The 22,686-nt window shown below is 32.0% G+C and overlaps 1 protein-coding gene and 1 long non-coding RNA gene across 2 annotated transcripts; one reads left to right on the top strand and one right to left on the bottom strand.

The window, feature by feature from the left end:
- The first annotated feature begins 7,458 nt into the window (after nucleotides 1-7,458).
- LOC116405041 lies at nucleotides 7,459-9,078 on the top strand. Its single transcript, XR_004218103.1, has 2 exons — nucleotides 7,459-7,998; nucleotides 8,087-9,078. It is a non-coding gene; the product is annotated as an uncharacterized LOC116405041 (long non-coding RNA).
- Nucleotides 9,079-11,620: 2,542 nt separating this feature from the next.
- LOC101222390 (cyclin-dependent kinase inhibitor 3) lies at nucleotides 11,621-14,924 on the bottom strand. Its single transcript, XM_004139663.3, has 3 exons — nucleotides 14,410-14,924; nucleotides 12,356-12,529; nucleotides 11,621-12,202 (listed from the first exon to the last, which is right to left on the bottom strand). Exons 1-3 carry the CDS (start codon nucleotides 14,766-14,768, stop codon nucleotides 12,133-12,135), a joined length of 603 nt encoding a protein of 200 aa, XP_004139711.1. The 5' UTR covers nucleotides 14,769-14,924; the 3' UTR covers nucleotides 11,621-12,132.
- Between the last annotated feature and the right edge of the window lie 7,762 nt (nucleotides 14,925-22,686).

The raw sequence follows: 22,686 nt of genomic DNA, 5'->3' as shown, positions 1-22,686 counted from the left end.
TTGTGTCCACGGATATAGACCAATAACACTAAGTTAGTCATTCACGAGTGTTCGTAACACCACCTAGGTCAAATTACTGTTTTACCCCTAGATTACCTCTAATCCTTAAATACCAGTGCTCCTCTAATATACAATCTGTTTATGGTCCAATCAATAAATAGAAACTCTCATCGTGTCATAGAGAGGGTAGAGTCCTTTGTTAAAGTCCCGAAGACACCATTTAAGGAAACACTAATTTAGTTACTCTAAAGTTAGAAAGAAGTGAATTTCATCTTGTGTAATTATGCTCTCAGCTTCCCACTTGATCTTGTCCGCAAAATGATAAGCATATATTGAGTCGACGATTTGGAAACTTTCATCCGTATAAATCAAAAGATAATCCATCTTGAACAGTAGTTCATAATACACTCAGGATTAAAACTGAAATACCTAGGTCATCTTAATTAAATAGAAACCTAACTAGTTAACAAAGTTATATATAGTTGTTACTATTTTGTGGTTCGTTCTTATACAAACTCATTGCATAGGATACCTTCACTCGAATGTCACTTACACGAATGCGTTGGATCATTGCATTTTGTATCAAATACAAAGTGAGTCGTATCTATATATAGTGTTACCAGGATAAGGTATCTAGCCTTATCTCTATACTATAGACCTTTATAGTTGATCTCAAATATTGATTCTTGTATGTCTCTACATATTATTCAAGACTCATCAAATAGCTTATGATATTAGTTTATTGAGAATTTGGATTATTAAGACAAAACTAATAATATAATCAATAACATTTATTATCATAATAACACTTTATTAATAACGGTCAATGGATTATATTTACAATCTATAAGTTTTATGACATAAATTTCAACAACCTATCCACTTGAGCATTGTGATCTCGTTGCAATCATTTGCCTAACCAATAACTCCTCTATTTATATTTTTCTAGTGGCTTCTCTTTGTTTTTGAAGAAAAATCTAGACAAAAATTTATTTAGAAAGAAAAAAGCTAAGATACACACGACACACAAGTTCTAAACACATGAAACATAAAAAAATTATAACGATGAACATAGAAAAGATATATAATTAGTTGATTTAATTAATTATAAGATTAGCCAATGATGCAGCAAAAATGAATCAAACATAATACAGATACACCCATAACTTTAGACGATCGACATCCCTCAAAAACCACATATCAAAATCATCTACATTCCTCACCAAAACATAGAGAAGTTGAGAAGAGACATGATATGAGTACGCATTACTCTACGAATTAACCAAAACTAAAACAAAGAAATGAAATAGAATAATATGATAAATACACATAGCAGAAGAGGTGTTTTTAGTAACAAAGATATCCTTTAATTTTAGGTATTTAAATGTGGAAGTTGGACATTGGAAATGATTTGACAAGATCAAATAAAGCTAAATAGATATATAAGAAGAACAAAGAGATGTTGCCTTCCCTAACTTTATTATGTCATCGTGTTACTTATATTAATTGGTTGTTATGTTCAAAGGATATACATATATCATAGACAATCATGCATTTTTAGTCTCTATTAATGTCAATTATAGAAGTCTACCTTGTTAAGATCATGAATTCATCTATACATAAATAAATTTCCTACAAATGGTCATGACATCCACGTATTATAAGATTAGTCGGCGATTATATATATATTTCAATCTTCTTTAATATCCGTTAACTTTTTAGGTTGAGAGACTCCTTTTAGTTATTCATAATTACACTAATTATATTTCCTTTTACCTTCAAGTTTCATACGATATTACAGCTCAACATTGGTATATATCAAGGAATTGTAAAAGACAAATTAATAGAAGACAATATTTTCAGTCAAATTAAAAAAAAAGAAAATTGACTAATTTTCTAGCTTTGTAAAATCCGTCCAATTCAAAATTCACATTCAAATCCTTTAATTATCTTTCCTTTCTTTTTTCTTTATAGAAAAAAAAAGTTGCTTGTTTTTTTATTTGGATTCTTCTTTTTGATCTATTTATATTTTTCTTTCCAAGTTTGGATAACCTTTCAATTGAATAATGATTCCATTGTTTTCTTTGATTTTTTTTTTAAAAAATGTCAATTTTGATTACTTTTTAAAAGTACTTTGGAATCTTTTCAATCATTTATGATAGAGAAATTCAATAGTCATTTATTTAAATAAATAAACCCTATCAAGTAGGGTTTGAATTAGATGCCTAACAATTTGTAATCAATATTTATATTTAATTTTACACTTCAAGAATATGATTTATTTTAGGAGTTTTTTTTTTTAAAAAAAAATAACAATAAAATAAAATAAAATCCAACAAAAAAATATATTGCTCTTAAATATTTTGTTCATTTCACTATTTTAACAATTTCTTTTTATTTTATATATTTATCTATTTTCACTGATTAAATCCCAATTTCTATTTTTAATAAGTTGAATACATTGATATTTTTAAAAAAGTATACAATATGAATTTTTTTCAACAATAAACTATTTTCCTTAATATGTGAAATTTATATATAACCAACCATTTCAATTATCACACTAAATACTGATTTTAAATTTTAAATTACAGAAAAAAGAAGTTAATATTAGAAAGTCTATTTTAGTTATTACATATCTAAAAATAAGATATTTTTTATTTATATACCAAACAACTTTATAACCCTATCTTTCAAGTTTAAGTTGAAATTTACTAAGCACTGTTTTACATCATTTCATAGAAATTAATTTGAAACCTACAATAATTCATGGTGATTTACAAAGCATATCAATTATCATATTCCAAATGTCAGCCATAGATCCTCAATTTTCTGCTGCTTTTGTTTATGAAACTCTTTCAATCATTTTAACTCTCTAGTTTACTTTACCCATCTATGTGTTTAGATTGACCCTTTTTCTTTCTCTTTTTGTTTCTATAGTTTAGTCCTTGGTTGTGACCTAAATGTTAAAAGAATTAAGATGGTGTGTAAATTTTGAAAAGGATATCTATCCTGTTATCAGAAGTAGTAATACTAAAACACATTTTTTTATTGGTTCAATACTTCATAATTAAGTTTATGTTTGGACCGAATCTATAATTTTACTCTTCAGTCAAATCATATTATTGAAGTGTGGTTGTGTGTAGCTTTTCTGAGACTCTTTAACTCTTAGCCTATGTCTATTTCATCACCCATTTATCTACTGATATTTATACATATTTTTTATATTGTAAACACTTAAATTAAATCAAATGCATAAGGACGTGATTTAAAATTTTAAAAGATTTTGAGTATTATAATTAAAAAATTGGCAATTTTTTAGAATATTTGAAAATTGTCCATATATTCCATAACTATATTTAAAAAATTAGAAATAAAGTTTGGTTATAATAATGTGGTTGTAAGCTTTTAGGGTTAGATATAGAATATTCATTAAACTACACAACAAAAAAGATTTTTTTTCCACAAATAACTCCAAGTTTCAATCATGGCCATGTACAATGAGATATAATATCACCAAAAAATTGAAATTTCCAATCAAAATAAATCACATTTACCAAAGATTCACAACATAAGAATTATCATCTCATATTTTCTTGTCTTTTTGTTTCCACATCATAAATAAAATCCAACCTTCAACCCTTCATGCATTCCCCTTTTCCCCAACTCTCTGTCTTTCTAATCCAAAGTATTCCCAAGAAAAAAATAATAATAAAATGGGAAGAACAACGGGAACAGAAAAGGGTGTGTTAAAGTTAATTCATCCAGGAAAACACGTTGAGACTTATACCAAACCAATACTTGCCTCTGAAGTCCTAAAAAAATATCCTAAGTTTTGCATCACAAGACCTGATGTCTTTAAATATCCATGGATTGTTGTGAGGTCTGATTCCCTTTTAGTCCCTGGAAAAGTATTCCTTCTTGTCCCTAAACGAACCCTCCATCGCCTCTTGAAGACCAACCATCCACCCGATGGCTCGTTGCCGTCGCTGTTGTCGTCCCCTCTATCTCGCTCTTTCTCGAGGCCATCCTTACCTTTGAGGTCAAATGCGGGAACAACTCCAAAGCACCTAACTCATCTCCGTAGATCCCAGTCGAAGCCATTGGGGGAAGTCGACGGAATAAGGAATAGGAAAAACGCTCATGTTGAGTGGTGGTTGTCAATGTTGCCTCCACATGGTGTTGGCAATAAGAGATCAACCGTGAGGTATTCTTCTTCGCATGTGCATGACTGTTACAAATGTGGCAGTGTGCCTAGCACCGACATGTCGAGGGAGGATGTCGAAAATGATCGTGGCGGTGGTTATAGAAAATGGAAAACAACGACGTCGTTGAGATCTTGCATGAGAAAGCCTGGGAGTGCTCCTCGGTTGGCTAATTTGAAAGTGAGATTTTCAATTCCTAATGAAGATATTGTTGAACCTGTAGCCAAACAGAGGACAGTTATTGAGTCCCTTTCAAAACTTGCTGCCTCATTAATGGTTGATGTATGTAGATGATAATTAATGCATAATGTTTGCATGTTGGCGGTGAAGTTATTGGATGATATACCACTCTAATATATAGTTGATAGTTGTACATCGTTGGATGTACAAGAGAGATATAACATAAATTTGTATTAGAAGGAAGGATGTTATGGAGAGGGCATGTGAATTTTCAAATTTTGTATTTAATAACTATCATATTCTTGTGGTTTCATCCAGTAACTTCTCCTAGGCTTGATGATGGATAATTCTTTCTTCAAATTAAAGTTTTAAAAGAAGATTTAGGAAAAGGAACAATATATATTAAATTTCAGAAAACAAATAGGCGTCACTCCATTTCCGACTCAACAATATTAGAAAACCAAGAGAGCTAGGAACTCAATAGTCCCAAAATCTGTAGACGAATTCCACAATAGCCTGATTTGTCAATTTATGAGCAACCTGATTACAATCACGAGGGGATAACCAACTAAAAGGCTAACAATATTTAATTAACCTCGCAATCAGAGCAATACACTCATCCCGCATAGCAGCACCAAGCCCAAAGCTCTCCCCCTTCAGTCGGGAAAGACCCATGATGCACTTGAGCCAAGGCAGCAATCAACAGTCCTCCAGCATCCCACGTAGCAGCACCAAGCCCAACAAAAGAAAGGTCTGGGTGAAAGGTGACATCAGTATTATAATACAAAAATTTGGGGATCTCTGGATGCATAGATTCATCCGATTATATACCAAAACGTGTTGGAAATAGTTATGTCGACTACTAACTGGTCGTTGGGGGCATGGCCAGGAAAACCACATTGGGAGAGGAACTTAAGACTTGTGCACCATTAGTACGGTGTCGAGAATGCATAAGTCAGGACGCCGCAGTAATGATTCTTTGGAACTGATACATCTTAAGCTAATTTTAAAAGAACATTATGTGAATCTGAAGTAAAACAAGGAAATTCACGATCAAAATGCTTCAACCATATGCATCAGTCGGATGTCTTAACACATCCTTCTTTTCGACTAGCTTATATTTTCATTTGCTTTTCCTTTTCGTATTCTTTATTCTACAATTTTTCTTTTTCCTTCTCATCGTCTTTTCTCTTCTTCTGTTATTTTTTTTCAATTTGTTATTTGGTTCAAGATGGTGTTTTTTTTTTTAAACTGTTATTTGATTGTTTAAGATTATGTGTCAAATATAAAAGAAAGATGGTGAAAAAAATCGTTGGGATATTCAATTGTCAAAGGTAAACGGTCGTGTACTAAAAAATATCTAAATCTAAATGATCTTGTACCAAATCTAAATGAACGTGTTCCAAATATAAAACTACCGTCTACCAAAACCAAATCTAAACGATCATGTACCTAAAGATTTGACTACCCATATTTAAACAATCAAATCTAAAAGATTGTATACCAAAAATATTAGATTTAAATGATCAAATCTAAAAGATTGTATACCAAAAAATATTGAAAAATTTCATTAAGATTTGGCTACCAAAATGTAAACGATCAAATCTAAATGATCAATCTTGAAAAAAATCATTGAGATTTGACTACTGAAATTTAAACGATCAAATCTAAAAGATCGTGTACCAAAAAATCTTTAAATCGTTTAGACTAGGCTACCCAAAATTTAAACGATCAAATTATCGTGCCAAATGTAAATGAACATAAACCAAAGAATCTTACAAAAAATCGTTTCGATTAAATCTAAACGATCATTTCCTAAATATATTAAGCACGTTGGATGTCAATTAATCCCAAGACATTTTTGGTATTTTTCATTGTGGACCTGTGACCTTTTTTTTCGTTTCAAAATTGTTCTATACAACAAACATCCCTTGATTGAAGTTAAATTAAAATTATTAGTTATTCCTTACATGAACAATAAAAAAGGTAAAATGTAAAATGTGGTATAGCACAAGGAAAAATAAATTAAACTAAAAAAACAAAACAAGATAAACAAAAAAATCAAACCGAACCTGTCTAAGGCAACAAAAACTCAGATAATTTTTTGAGATAATTATCTTAGTTTTGTTTAACTAGAATTAACTTATTGGGCGTTATTTTGATTTCACATAATGAGAATAATTTGATTTTGTGAACATTGAAATTAATTAGATATTTGTTGGATGAATATTTAATTAATTAGAGAATTTGAATTTGTGGTGTTTGTTAAGAATTTGACTTAATTGTATGTTACCAAGTTTAAGTAAAGTTGTGAAAATTATTTGATTTTATGGAAATTGAAATTTATTAAATAATTTGGATGTTATTTAATTAAATTGAAGAATGAATTTTTGTTGAAGATTTAATAATTATATAAGTATATATATATAATAATTATTATTATGAAAAAAAGAAATTTTCAAAAATAGCAAATTTTACAAAATATTCACAACCTGTAGCAAATTTTATTACTAATAGGCATTGATATGCTATAGTGATAGAATCTAAAATTTTGCTATAACTTGTAAATATTTTAGATTATTTTGCTGTTTTTAAAAATGTCCCAGAAAAATATAATTATTTAAGAAAAAATATGAGTCATTTTTAAACATAGAAAAATAAATTAAAATATTTACAAGCTATAACAAAATTTTAGATTCTATCACTCATAGTCTTTTTGCTATAGCATATTAATGACTATTAGTGATAGAATTTTCTATGAGTTGTAAATATTTTGTAAAATCTACTATTTTTAAAAATTCCCCAAAAAAATATTGTATTTTAGAAAGAAGAAGATTAAAGATAAATATTTGAAGAAAAAGGAAAATAATTATATGGTGGAAAATATAATTACTTTTAAAAGTATATTTATTTTGGAAAAATGGTAAAAGTTGATTGAATGAGAACTAAATGAGGAAAGAAAAAAAATTGGATTTATTTTGAAAATAAAATGATTAGGTAAAAAGGAAAAGCTTTAATAATAATAATAATATTAATTATTATTATTATATTAGACCTCGTTCTGCGTGGAATCAAAAGAAAGAGAAAAGAAACTCTTCCTCTTCTCTATTTGCCATAGTCGGTCGTCGTGCATCACACCGCAAAGTACACCGTTGTCGACGTTCGCTGCTCCACGTAAGTTAGACGACGTCGCCCGTCGTTGCAAGCCTAGGCAAAGCGTTCCTCGTCCGTCGTCTCTCCATACCAAGGCTCACCAAGTCATAGATAGCTCCGTCTTGCGTGTGTCGATTGGTCTGCATGTGAGTCATCTCCTCCTCCGTTCGTCGGCTCTCTCTCTGCCTCAAGTAAAACCAAACGGTCATCATTCCGCTGGTCATCTATCTCTGTCTCAGTCCAATCCGTGTATTAGATCTAAGCCAAATCCCTCCAAATCGAGCTGAGAGCAAGGCAATCCTTCCTCCATCAGCTGCGCGTGAGTTCTTCTAGGCCATCGGAGCCATTTCTTCTTCTCACCTGAGTCGCCTAAGTCATTTGGTTTACTTTCCCAAGCCAAACCAATTTTGCTATCATTTGAGCAATTTTTTTTTTTGTATGAGTTTTGATTGGGTTTCAGGTATGTCCATCAAATATTTATCTTTGGTTTAAGAAAATTTATTTTTGGATTAAGTTGAATTATCTTAAAGTGGGATTATTTTCCTTAGGTTCATTTGGCTAAATGTTAGTTGGACGTTTTGAGCTATGAAGTTTTTCCAATCAAGGTTGAATTGGTTTCAACCTCAACTTTGAGACTGGGTAAATTTGGGGATTGGTTGTCAACCAAGGAATTATTGTTTTAGCTAATCTCGAGGTAAGAAATTTTAGTACTAGACCTTTGAATATGAAGTTAAAAGTCTGCATGTATTTTCCATTATGCATTGATGTAACTGAGATGCATAATGTGACTGATATGGATGATCGATATGGATGACTGATATCGCTAATATGACTAATATGTTTTGATATGATCAATATGACTGATATGTTATGATGCATGTTATACTAATCGCATGATAAAGACGTTATAATTGATATTCATGTCATGTTATTATGTTATGACATGTTGCTATGCATGAGTATTCTGTTAACTCTATCTATTAGGGTCATACCCATATGGGTGTCCCTCAGAATCACCACCTTTTTATGACAGCATGAGTTCAACGAGATCACTAGTATATTGTGATATGTTTTATGAGTGGTCTGATGGGGTCGCTTACAACCTGATTTCTTAAGTTTTTCTTCAAGATCATCGAAGACTGGTTTCTCTTAGGTGTTCCTTCAGATTCACCAAGAGCTCAGATATGTCTCTACAGGATCACTAGATAGTGCATATGTTCGAAAGCATGATAGTTTTGGAGTATTTCCTTACAAAATCCTAATAGAAAGTTAACAGACACTTAGCAGGACTAGTATTGGGTCCCTTACTGAGTATATGTTTATACTCACTTTTTATATGTTTAATTTTTCAAGCAAATGTAGAGGTAGAGGAAAGTTGGCGAATGACAAGAAGTGACTGTGACTTGCTATAGGGAAAATTTTATATTCAAATATGATTTGAATTTCGAAAAAATGATTGTGAATTCATGTTCGAAAGATTGATATTAGTTAAGACGAATAAAATGGTAAAAAGTCAAAATGTTGACTTTCGACTTGAAAAGTCAAACTTTGAATTTGATTTAAATGTCAAATTACTATATTGCCCTTAGACTAATTTAATTAATAACATTTGTTTAGATTTGACAAGCTTATCACATTCATGTGATTTGCAAGTGGCTCCATGCATGCAAGACACTTAACCCAATAATAGTTAGTGGAATGCCAAGTATTGAGATGAAGGAAGCCCATTACATGCTTTTCATGTAGTTTGCTTAGAAATGGTTTTAGTGCAAATGGAAAAGAGAACTCTTCGTTTTTTGTGGTGAGATTTGATTTTGTAATTAGGGATTGCAAAATAAAACCAAAAAGACTCCTTTTTTCCCCACAAAAGCTAAAAAAAGTTTGATCCTTATTTCGTTGTGCATATTCCCGTTTTCCATCCGTATTAACTCAATTATGTTTAAAAAAATAAATGTTTTGACTATGTGTTTTCTAAATTATTTTCTTCTTTATTTTTAGGAAAAATGCATCAAATGACAAAAACATTTAGAAAAAAAAGCTCATAACACCTATTTTTTGTATATTGTGAATATGACAAAATTAGTGATATCAGACGACTGTCATAGGACTATCGAAGAGCTTTCAGACAGTAATCATAGAGTTAACTTTTAAATTTGCTGCTTTTACAATTTAGAAAATAGAATGACATAAGTTCTATTATTATAATTTCTTTTTGTTACTTTTGCAACGTCACTTACTTTTATCTATTGGTTTTTGTTATGTATGAGGATAAAAATTTCATTTTAAATCCAAATATAAACATCACACTGTATTTTTTATTCAATTATGTCAATACAAAATTGTTGTTATCTTTTTGGATTGAGGTAAAATAAATATAACAATATATAAATCTTAATTACATTATAAATATATCAAAGTCATCCAACTTTTTGAAAGTTTAATAATTAAGATATGGATGAATATTGCATATGAATGATGTTTTCTTTAAATGGAAAACTCACCAATGTCATTCATTAATTTACTCTCTGCAAACGTAAAAAAAAATTAACACATTCTACGATAAAAGTCAATTAATCCATTATTATTATAATAAATGACATTTGAAAATTTGATTTTCTAAAACTATAATTTGATTTACTACCACTTGTTATCTAACCAACTTTCACTCTCTCAACAATATTTTACGAAGAATTTTTTTTTTAAATTCATATATTTACTTTATATATTTCAAAATATGAAAACTCGTAAAGAATAATTGTAATATATTAAATTAATTAATTTTTAAAATTAATTAATATTTTTGTAGTGTTGGTTATGTAGTGTCTCTATATAAAATTTCTCGATCCATTTAAATGAGAGAATTTTTACATAGATATGAAGATCAACCACTAACCCACCTCTATACCTTACAAAAGTGAAACCCACTGCTTATTGTACAAAATAAGTGAACAAGAGTTCCCTACAAAAATGCTTACAAAATTAAACTTAACCCATGAAATCCTCCCAATTCCCATAACTCAAATACTTAGCTTTATCTTCTTAATCATCCTGTATGAACTCAATGTTTAGAAGTAGGATCTTGAAGAGTAAAGAGGTAATCAATCATTAATGTTGATCCTTTGCTATAATCCACACTCTAATGTATGCTACAAAATTTAGAAACTAATATAGAATTTAAATCAAGGAATTAATACAAAAGCAAATTTACTCTTAATTTGTCGTGAATTAATTGAAAAACATTTCAACCATGAAAAGGCTCAAACAAACAAACACATTTTATAACTCATCCACTCATCACAAGGTTGTCATCCAACTTTTGTATAAACAACCTTTCTCTTTTCTTTTCATTGGTTAGATTCTCAAAATTCATACCTAAAAGTGTGTACATTTTAAAAGAATTTAAAGGCAAAAACAAACTTGTCACAAGAAATTTAGGGACAAAAATGTAATTTTTTCAACTTTTCAAAAAAAAGAAAAAGAAAAGAAAAAGAAATTATATTTTTTTTTGAAAACGTGAGATTCAAACTTGAAAGTAATGAATGCAGAATCCAATTATTTGGTCTACCATTGTACTGTCTATTCAGTGCTCGCATTCATATCTCCATGATTGTTAATTTACCAATTTCACACTTTTATTACTCACCCTTTTGCATTCCCCATTTCTCTCTTTTATATCATTCCTTTCGTTTTCTTTTTCTTTTTTTAATTCAATTTTTATACCAAATTTTTTAACACTCAGAATATTTATTTAATACTTTAAATTTATCTTGAAATAGAAATTTATGTAAAACCTATAAAATTTCACATTTTGATTAATACAAGCAAAGTCAATTTACTGTAAGAGCATCTTAATATGGTATCAGTTGATTTCTAAGAGTCTCCTCTCTGAGAGCTTTTCAATCCATTGGATTCTACGTTTTCTTCTGCAACTCACTCGAATAATTCCTCAATTCTTGAAGGACATATTAACTTAAAACGAATGTACCACTAATTTTAATTGCCTTAGTTTAAAAATTAGTAACAAAAACTGTGGTTAGATAAGACTAATTAATTATCAAGCCCGATAACCTACACCGGTAAGATCCCATAAATAGAGAGAATCCAGATGAGAGATAACATTACAACTGAAAACTAAATGTTTGATGAAAGAAAGATATGGCCTTGAAAGGGTAAATACAATGAAGAAGCACTGAAACTCCAAACTAGCATCCTATGTTATCAACACAACACCACCTCAAACTTTTCTTTTAACAAAACAGAAAAAAACAAAAAGAGAAGAAAAATTCCTCTTTTCCCAAACAGGCAAATGAGGTAAGTTAAAAAGACAGAGTTGATAATGGACTTCCCTAGGACCCCACCCCAGATAGCAAGTGAGCAGTGTCCCTTTACAAGGACCCCCTTACCCCTTTGTACTCACTCATTCTGTTGGACACAGGACACTTCCCTTTTTTTCAAACTCATGTCCGCAATTCTCCACCTCTCTCAAATATACACAACAGATAGTTTGAAATCCAACTGGGGGCTGTCCCAATTTTTTAATCTTTCCTCTTCCCACCACTTCCTTGTCTATAGCAACCTGCATTCCTCGAGAAGCTCAAAGAACGAGTTCAACCCATTCGTATCGTCCATCGAGAGGCTTGTCGTTTACAATATCGTAATTGTACCTGCATAATCATTCAGTAGATTTGTATGAAAGTTTTTCATAACCATCAAACACTTTATCTGCTTGGTATCCATCACATTCGTGATGCTAACACTATGTTTGTTAAATCACCAGTGAACTTAATAACTTAAATGGATTTGAGCAGAATAAATACTTGTTCATAAATGATGTCTGTTGCTGGTGCTCTGCAGAGGTGAAGAACTCTTCCATCTCATGTGCTGTTGGGATTTGCAAATTGTTTTGAATAATACTATTAGTTGCATTGTCACTACTGTACTGTGTACGGGAACAGGGGTTTCTGCTGCCTGCTGTGTTTTCGTTTGTGCTCCTGTACAAAAGAAATTGAGTAATGATTTTAAATCCACAGAAATTGAAAACCCGTGTTATAATTGCTTTTAGTTTTTATTTTTAAATAGTCACCTTGTATGTTTATAGATACAATCTCGTATTTACTTCTTGAAAACGTGGTTAAAACTCTAGCCACATCTTTTTAAAATGAAAAATGAAAACAAAAATCTAAGGCTTTGTTTGGTAACCATTTGTTATTTGAATCTTGATTTTGAATATTATGCCTATAAATATCACTTCCATCTATTAATTTCCATGTGTTTTCGTTTACATTTTAGAAGTGCTTCCAAAATCAAAGCCTAATTTTAAAAACAGTAGTAAATGGTTAGCAAACAAGACCTAAACTATTATTTTAGTGCTTAGAGTTTGTGTTTGATTTCAATTTGATCCCTATGAAGTAGTTAAGTCTCTGGGAAAACAAAATCAAAACAAAAAGAATGGATGAAAATAAGAAGAAACTAATAATCTTACATTTTTAAAACCTAAATCAGCAATTCAAATACTAAAACTTTTTTTTTTTTTAAAAAAAGAAAAGATATTAAAAAGTATCACCGAAGGGGCCTATGTATATCCCTATTTATGCCAGATCTCAGTATACAGAGTAAATAACAAATGCATAAAGTTTGTGGCAAAGGAACAATGAATCTAATAGGACAAAATCAGCGTCAACTGGCAGCAGCAGAATACTAAAAAAAAAAAATTGTAATAACTGCATGTTAACTTGAGAAAGCATTATCAACAAAGAAGAGGCATCCCATGATACACCAAGACATGTCTAGGCCCCATGAAAATGATATGTCATTGCAAATGTAAATGGTTTCATTGACTTTATGGATGTTCTGAAAACCAAATAATTGTTTCTAATAACACAATATCATAAAGTTTCTAATTTGAATACCCTTTCAACTAACATCATGAAAAAGAAACAAAAATATTAAGAAATTAATTTTTAAAAAATCCTCTTCTCAATCTCAATTCGCATATAAGTTTAGCATATTCTACAATGTCCCTATTGGTTTAATCATATGATATTAATTTTAGGTATGAAGTCTAATCAAGTTGCTTTATATTTTCGCAGAAATTGGTTTGAACCCGTTAGGGGCAAATACATAATCGTAACTTTCTTCTTTAAGAAGGCTTCATCAATATTTTCTCAATAAGTCCTATTTACTTTTAATACGAAAAAATGTGGAAATGAGAAGATTTGAAACTCCAATATAAAGGAAATGAGTAAAAGTCTTACTAGCTAATCTACGATTATGTTAGGCTCAGGCTCTTAAAGTCGGATGTATAGCTGATAGTTTCAACCTCAAAATAAATACAATCTTTGGCAAGACACTGCAAAGCTATAGAGAGCTTTCCCAGTAATTTTGAAGCTTCTAAATGCAAAAGGATAGACCAAATTTATTGCAAAATTTAAGGCAGAACAAAACTTCAATAACATATAGCAGCAAAACAAATGCCAACCCAAACATATGAACTTATTGATCTGAACAAGAACAAAATTCTAAACCAATAAACAGGAATAAATTCCCCTGTTTTGGTGCATGTATGATTAAATTGTGTAAGGGGAAAAAAACCCTCATATTATCTCTACACCCCTAACCATTGCCTTTTCATAGGGCCAGAATGTCAAAAAGAAGCCCAAGTTCATACTGAAGAAAGTTCAAAAGTTTAGGGCAGATTTCATAAGTTATGAACTGTTCTGTATCTATACATACATCTGCACATTTGTTCTCTAAATTTGTTGCCAAAATTTCAAATTTGAAACAAGCATTAATCAATGAAATTCGCAATTTACCATAAACTAATTTCAGATTCAGAATCAGAAGTGAAGCAACAGAACACATAAAAACGTACCTTCTGGGGAGATGGAATTCCAAATCTTCAATCTGAGACACAAAACCAAAACTCTGGGTCTCACCATCCAAACTGGAGGGAGGCTTAGGATTCCGAGCAGATTTCTTAGGTTTTGAGACGTGTTTGGTGGAAGCCCCAAGAGAGGTCTCGGTTTTATCGAGGCGGCGAGTTCGAAGCTGGAGATAAGAGAAGGAGAGGTCAGAAGTGGGGTCTGGAAGAGACGATTTGTGAAGTTTCTGCAATGCGAGGGATTTGGAAGCGGCTCTGGTCCGGACGGTGGTGGTGGTGGTGGGATTTGAAAAAACGTCCATGAGTGGGACGTGGGCAGTGAGGTTGGATTTGTTGATGTATTTACCCATTTTAGCGCGGAAGGATTGTGAGGAATGAGGATTGAGAAAGGGGAGAGATCAGCGAAGAAGAGAAATGAGGAATTTTGTAAAGAAGAGGGAAACTGAAAGAAGAGGGAGAGGATGAAGTGGGCGGGGGAGGGAAATACCGACAAATTAAACAATGGAATCATATACACATTTTTTTATGCCTATTTCCTTCTTCTTCTTTTTTTTTAGGTTAAATTACCATTTCGGTGCTTCTTTGTGTTATTTTAACTAATAAAACTTTTTAAAATATTTACAAATATAATAAAATATCACGACTTATTATAATAGACCAATATACACTACTATATGCTTTTATGGATGAATTTTTTTAGAAATATCACACTTTTAGTTTTACATTTCGAATGTTGCACACTTTTAGTTTTACATTTTGAATGTTGCACACTTTAAAAAAGAAACTTGGACCTCGACATAGAGATTCTTCTCAAATTTTAAAAAAACTATTTCAACGTAATTTCTTGGTTCATCTGGCCCGAGATCGTCATCGAGATTGTAGGTTTTATTTTTAAATTTCAAAATAAAGGATATTTTCAAATGACCAAAATATCCTTGGATGCTTGAATGTTATATATTCTCAAAACTCTAAACCCAATGCTCATTTCGGCCGAGATGGAATGTGTTTGCTCCCAAAATTGAAGAGATTTATCTGATTTTTTGTCCCAAAATTTTAGGAAGTCATTCTTAAGCTTAAATTTGTGAATCTGATTTACTTTGAACAATTTCACAGTTTAGATTTGAATTTTAGGTTATCTTATAGTATTTTCTTTGAAATCTGAAGTGGACCTCAGGTAAAAAAATATTTAGTTGGTTTTCTATTGTAGTTGAATGTAGAACTTGATTTTAAGTTAATGATGTGGTTTTCTTCGATGAATCTTGACAATTTCATCAATATGCGCTTGTGTAAGTGGGTAGCCAATAGTGATAAGCGCTCACTATGTTTGTTTGATGCAAAGCTAAAGGTCCTTCTAGGATCCTGGCAAAAACTCACAAATAAAGCTAACTTAGATCAAACCTAGAATCTATAATGGTCACTCTTAGATCTTAAGACAACTTACTCCAGAATTAGCTTGATCAAGACTAATCTAATGATTTGATTTTTTACATCAAATCTAAAGCAAGATTTGAAAAGATAACATCAAAATAGTTGAATAAGCACAAACTTTTTAATATTGATATTTTCCTCCCAAAAATGTGGAAACTACAATTCTATTTATCTAATTAAAAATGTTAAACAAAAACACACAACATTTAATTTTATGCCTTTTTCAACTACTATAATAAATTAAAACACATAACATTAAATTAAAACACATAATATTAAATAAGTACATAATTCATTAAATATGTGAATGAATCTAAATTTCTAGATTCATTATGACTCTTGAGTGTCCAAATAACTTTTGAAGTACCAAGCGTTGCAACTCTTTAAGTTTACTGGAAAGCTTAGCTTGAAAATTACTTGTTCTATGCTTTAGATAATCAATGTCAATTATTTGCATATCAAATAGGGATTTGCATTATGTGATACCACACATCATGCGATAGAGTTGCACTTACTCACCTAGGTTGAAGGTGATTAAGTCACACATCTTCGGGTCACAAATGGTATGTTTTGGTTTCTTTTGTTCTTCCACCTTCACATTAGGATTTAAGGTTTAATAACTCATACTTGTTGGTTGATGTTCCAAATTCAGGTTCATATACAAGTGATTGAGCCGACAGATGAGAAGCGTGCACATCTGGGTCGGGCTTATTTTTCATTGTTACTACAAACGCAAAAGATGATAAATACGTCGTAAACACAGTACCATTAGAGAATTTCTCACTATTGGTGCAGTAATAGTGGATCACATACAGACTGGTGATAACATGGCATATCCTTTGACGAAAGGACTAGCTAGAAAGAAAGTTTTCAAAAAATTAAAAAGAATGCAACTCAAGCATATAGAAAACTGAATCACCTATGAGGTAAATCCAACTTGAAAGACTGGAAATCCTAAGAAACAAGTTGAATGGGTAATAACTTAATACAAGTGATAAGAAAAGAATCATGCTAAAACACCTAGGAGTTTCATTCTTATGATACAGTGATTAGTATGATATTCTGAAACAAATGAAAAGGTTGAACTTAGTTCTTAATGAATTTTATACTTGATATCAAGTATAGTACCTAGGTATAGGGGTAGTCTTGTTAGACTCACCTTTGTAGATGTGGAAGTGAGCGACATTTCCTATGAAATTTTAGGCAAATTCTCTAGAGCATCCACTCAACTGGGATATACATGCAATGCTTTAATGTAGGATCATTTAGAAATTCATTAGAATAATACTGTGTGTGCAATGTTGTTAGAGGTAAAGTTCAAAACCAATGGTTACTACACAATATTCTAAATCATTGTTACTATGTAAAATTTTAAGTTGTAAAACACCTTTGCTTAAGCACAATATTACAGAGATGGATATTGCTAAAAGAAAATGTTCTCTAAAAATTCTTTAAGTGGGGGATTGTTGATGAAATTTTTTTACCGATACAAATGTTACAAATATTTCAACTGTTATTGAACTATTTTGATCATTTTGATCGTTACACCATTTATCACGTTGAACGGTTACGTTTTGCTCCATTATATGTATGGCACACATTCTTCTCATTTTGATATAAAAATGAAAAATCAAATTTCTATCCTCTCACTTTCTACTTTGTGTTCTCTCCCTCCTTTTATGTTTTTGTTTTAATCTTGTTTTCTGAGCAACTAAGTATCTAGCGAGTGTTAGTATACTAGTTGGTTCCATAGACGAATTAGAGCCTGCTTTATCTTGGGGACGACGGGGCACTTCACATCTGTTTTCACATTCGAGGAGAGTCGCGAAACGTCTTTAAGAAAACGAGATCTGCAGCTAAACCATTTTGTTAACAAGCTTTTGTTTTTCAGGTTTTCCTACTATGACGCATAACTCCACTGAAATGAAACAACATAATCTAATCTATGTACTTTGAGATTTTTATTAATTATTTCTAGGTTCATTTCAAATTTCATTCCATTTTGTATTAGGTTGTGCATTGCAAACTACAAAAGAGTCGTATGTTTTTTTTTAATCGCATGTTAGTGTTTTATTTCAGGATTTTAGGTGAGATAAAGAACAGTCGGACGAGATAATGTCAGGCGAGAAGGATGTACAAGAACCAACCTAGCAATCATTGTAGCTAGACTAGGCGACATAAAAGCACTAGCAAACAAAAGTGGTTGGCATGTAACCCTGCAACAGGTGCGAATACCTATAAAGCTAATAAAGAACCGTTGTTGCAGCAACTTAGCTTTATCAGAATTTATTAGTGCCCATGTTGTCTGCTGCCCATACCGTCTTGTCACATCATGTTTTGCCTATAAATAAGAAGTTTCTTCTTCATTGGAGGAGTGTGAATTTTGGCAGACTTTGTTGCAGACAGCAAGAACCCTTCTTCCTCTATTTTGTCTCTGTTTTAGGTAAAAGTCTGAAGAGAGAGAGATTCTCCCTTCTATTTCCCCTCCGTGTAAAGGCAAAAACTCAGAGCCAAAGAGTATGAACACTGATACTCTACAACTTGCTTCACTTTTCTGTGTTCCATTTGTGTATTTTATAACATTGATTTGTAATATTGACTCTATAACGAGATAGGCTTAAAAGTCAATTTATGTTATTGATGTTTTCTTTTTATGATTCTCTCATTTTTCTGTATCTCTCTATTCATTGCATATTTAGTTAATTATTTACAACATTATGAGTTTGATTTCAAACCGCACAGTTTCGCCAAACTTAGGGTCTTAACCCACTGTTGAAATCATAGACATTTGGTGAAGCGTAAGACCTTATCAGTTTGTCCAAATCGTGGGCCAAGTGATCTGTTACAACTTAGTTATAGATAACTTGTAGAAATACAACTTACTATGGCCTTTCAAATAGATAATGAAGTCAAAATGCATAGTAAAATTGTCAAAACGCATAGCTTATGTTGAAAATCTATAAATATTTGGAAATGCACCTTACATAAGCTCTCATGCCTCTTTTACTGTGTTTTTATTGTTTTAATGCATGTTTATGAACAAAAGATGAAGCTAGCGAATCACAAGGAAACTTGCGCGAAAATTAGACGAGAAGGCCATATTGCGAGAAAAAGTTCGATATAAGACAAAAGCCGCAGTTGGAGTGATGTGACCTGTTGACAGAGGCTACTTTAGGCACTGACACAACGAAAGAAATAGTTTCCAGCCTAAAAGTTGTCTATAAAAAGCCTTCTTCTACACTATTTACAAGGACAATCTAAATAGGCCAAACCCTAGAGAGAGGTGGAAAGGAATAATCTTTCTACCATCTGTAAAGAGGTTTTCTTCTTCTTATTCAATCAAATTGTAACGTGAAAGTTTAGATTCTGGGTAGAGAAGAATCCATGTTCTAGTTTCCCCTAACTTGTAATATTTTCTATTCGATACTTTCCATTTTTGTATTTGTATGTAATATATGTTATTCATATTGTATAGTGGTCGAAGACTTACATTCTTTAATATATATTACATGTTTTTACCTTTCCAATTCATCACATCTTTACTTTCCATCTGTAGTTTAAATTTGTGTTAAGTTATTGATAAGAAGTTTAGCTTATATATTTTATCGCGTTAGCTGAGCTACATTCATCACTTGGCCAGCGTATATCACCAACTACTCGAGAGGGTAAGTAGCAAGGATATACCTAACACGTGCAAAGAGGAGTTTGGAGACAAAATCCACCTTGGCGAGATAACTTTCATCATTTGTATCTTGAAAGGAGAACAAGTGTGGACATTAGGTGCCGAGAGGTTGCCGCTCTTAAACACGAAGCTCTATAAATCTTGTAAGTGAACTCTTCTAGATATATCTCGCTTAATCAAGCTTACTCAATTGGATCCTGAAAGGTGACTATGTGTGGCGTTCAAACACTCTTAGAGGAACTCGTCTTAATCATAAGCAAGTTAAGTAAGTTGTATCGCATCAAGGTTCTTGCATTGTTTAATCGCCTAATAATGCGTAGACCTTCTTTCACTTTTTTTCTTATGCATGTTAGTTTGCATTTCCATCTCACAACCATCTTAATCCCTTTTTACAGATTCTCTAGGTATACATAAGTAGATATAGTTCAGGTTTATATTCTTTCATGCTGTATAGGATTCTTTTGTACCACCTAATTGATGAGTAGACCCTAGAGCTAAGCTTTGATATCAATTTCATGTGTACAACTCTGGTTCATCCAGGAAAACATACTATTTCGATTATAATTTAGGAAAACATGTACTCATGGAAGACTTGGCTATTATGCGATAAAGAGGTACATAGTGAGTACTTTGCATACAATGATCATGACCAATGACTTAACGCATAAAATTAATTTTACACACACAACACTACAAAACAACCCTAAGTCCGAATTCTCTCCTTCAGTTATCGGCAAAGTGACATCGAGATTCTTCGAATGAAAAAAAAAGTCAATAGGTTATTAGATCTCGAGCCAAATTTTCCTTGAGATTCTCAAGGATGAAAAACACAAGCCAATAGGTTTTAGATCTCGAGCAAAAGTTGCTTTGAGATTTCTCAAGATGAAAAACAAAAGCCTTTAGGATATTAGATCTTGGTTAAAGTGGCTCTCAATTAGATTGAGATGTAAAACAGAAGCCTTTAGGTTACTAAATCTCGGGCCAAAGTGGCCCCGAGTTAGACCGAGATGTAGAGTTTAGAGTTGATTTTTAAAAAATATCGATTGATTTCATGCCAAAATTTGCCCAAGAGTTTAAAAAGAAACACATATAAAACATATTGAATGTATCAAAATGAAGTAAAACACACATACACGTACTGAATGTAAAAACATACAAATTCAAAATACAACAAAATGTACTATTGGTCCACAAGTTTAACTCTACATGTCTTCTAATTGTGACTTACAGTCTTGTAACGAGAACAATGATGTCTCCTTTTCTTTATTTCACCGCTTGATGGGATTTGCACGGTTTGACGACGACCAACTTGATCAACTATTCGTGGTGGTAAGATCACTTTATCGACAAAACCTTATGTAGTTTTTCATTCAGGGACATGGCAGATCGGAAAGATAGGTTTGGCTTAACTAGCCAACTAGGATGTGACGGTATAGGCATTGGAGCATAATGTATATGGGTCGATGTTCCTCACCCTACAAGCAACAACTGCATGTGAACATGGGATTTCATAGTAACCAAATTTCCCTCTCATGCAAGTTCTTTCATGTAAATTGGCGTGAGGATTTAGATGACCGTCTACAATCTCCAACTTGTGGTGGTCAACTGGGCACCTACATACCTTTCGGACTTCAAATCAACTAGCTTAAGTAGGGACTTCCCATGGTTAGACAATACTAAATCTTGACTTGACGCTATTTCCCTATGGTAGACGAACCATTCTTCGTGCATACCACTAATGTGGTCAAAGAAAGCGGTGATTTGGTAATGCCTATGCATCCTTTAAAACTGCATTGATACACTTTGTGATATTAATTGTTATCAGTTCATATCACATGCCACCCTGGTATACACGAGGCCACCTTGATAACCCTACTTTGGTTAGATATCTTTTAACTCTCCGGTATGATTCGAACTTGTTCCAATAGTACTGAAACACCGACTCACGACATGTTTTGGCAGCTAACATAAAATTTGCACACACGTTATCATTATTGAATTTCGTTGTTAGGTTCAAGCTCAAATGATGAATACACAATGTGTGGAAATTATCTAGGAAGACTAGTGCAATGGATTTTGCAACACTCTTATAACTACTAAATATAATACACTAGCCTATTGACAGCGCCGATAGTTGTTAACTTTCTCATGAAACACATCCATGATTCATCATTTTCCTTATCACCTAACCCAAAAGCCATTGGGTACACTTGCTTATTAGCGTCAATGGACACTACTACGAGCATGATACTTTTATACTCCCTTTTGTAGCATACAATGTCAACCATCAAAACTGGCCTAATACACGTACTTGAAATGACCAATGGGATCCACCCGCAAATTGTACTGAGTACCTAGGTTAGTAATCTTCAACACTTCCCTATACCGAACTAACAAAGTGTAAGATTCTCTAAGGGACCCTCTTACCATGGACAATGCAACTTTTCGAGCCCTTTTACGCCCTCTCGTACGACAAGTCTATGCCAAATTCCTTAAGAAAATCCTAAATTATTTCTTTGGGCTTATAATCACAACTAACATCTTGGTATTTTGACTGAATTAATTCGACTATGGCCCAACTCTTTTCTTGTTTGTGATCTTGTTTTCTCATAATATTTTGACATGTATGCGTACTCTTATACTTGAAAAATTTGAACAAGTTAAACTTTTAGTTTGATAGCCATTAGTTGCCACAAATAGGCAGAATCAGAGTACAAACACAGAACTGAAAGTTCTTCATACAAGTAAACATAGAAAGTTTCTTCGCCAAATCTTTCTTGCTTAAAAACAAGTGACTGACATGTACATCTTTGAGGTATGACTTGATGGAGACGAAAACAGACCATTCCAACAATTTTTCTACACATTTTCCCTTTTTGGGACTCATTGATGGAGGTTCATCATCACTATCCACTAGACCCTATGACTGATCACCGTGCTCTATCAGTCTACTAGGCTCACCGAACTACTTACTTTCTTCACTTGATTGTAGACTGAAAGTTCATTCAACCTCTGTTGCCATCAGTATATGATCAATGTTATCGAATCAATATTAGTTCTAGGATAATTACTGACATCCGAATCACACACATCTAATGCATCGACACCATAATTCGATGAGTCATCCATTTCAAATTCATTATCATTATCATGGAAAA

Source organism: Cucumis sativus, chromosome 7 (assembly GCF_000004075.3).
Source record: "Cucumis sativus cultivar 9930 chromosome 7, Cucumber_9930_V3, whole genome shotgun sequence".
Lineage (NCBI taxonomy): Eukaryota > Viridiplantae > Streptophyta > Magnoliopsida > Cucurbitales > Cucurbitaceae > Cucumis > Cucumis sativus.
Note: the sequence above shows the minus strand (reverse complement) of the source record. Positions and strands in the feature narration are given on the sequence as shown.

Bases quoted from the DNA above. Each gene is read 5' to 3' on its own strand.
- LOC101222390 (XM_004139663.3), bottom strand. From the start codon at position 14,768: ATGGGTAAATACATCAACAAATCCAACCTCACTGCCCACGTCCCACTC. The intron at 12,530-14,409 runs GTACGTTTTTAT...TCTTTTGTACAG, and splicing joins GAATTCCATCTCCCCAGAAG to GAGCACAAACGAAAACACAG. The intron at 12,203-12,355 runs GTATTTATTCTG...ATGATTATGCAG, and splicing joins CAGACATCATTTATGAACAA to GTACAATTACGATATTGTAA.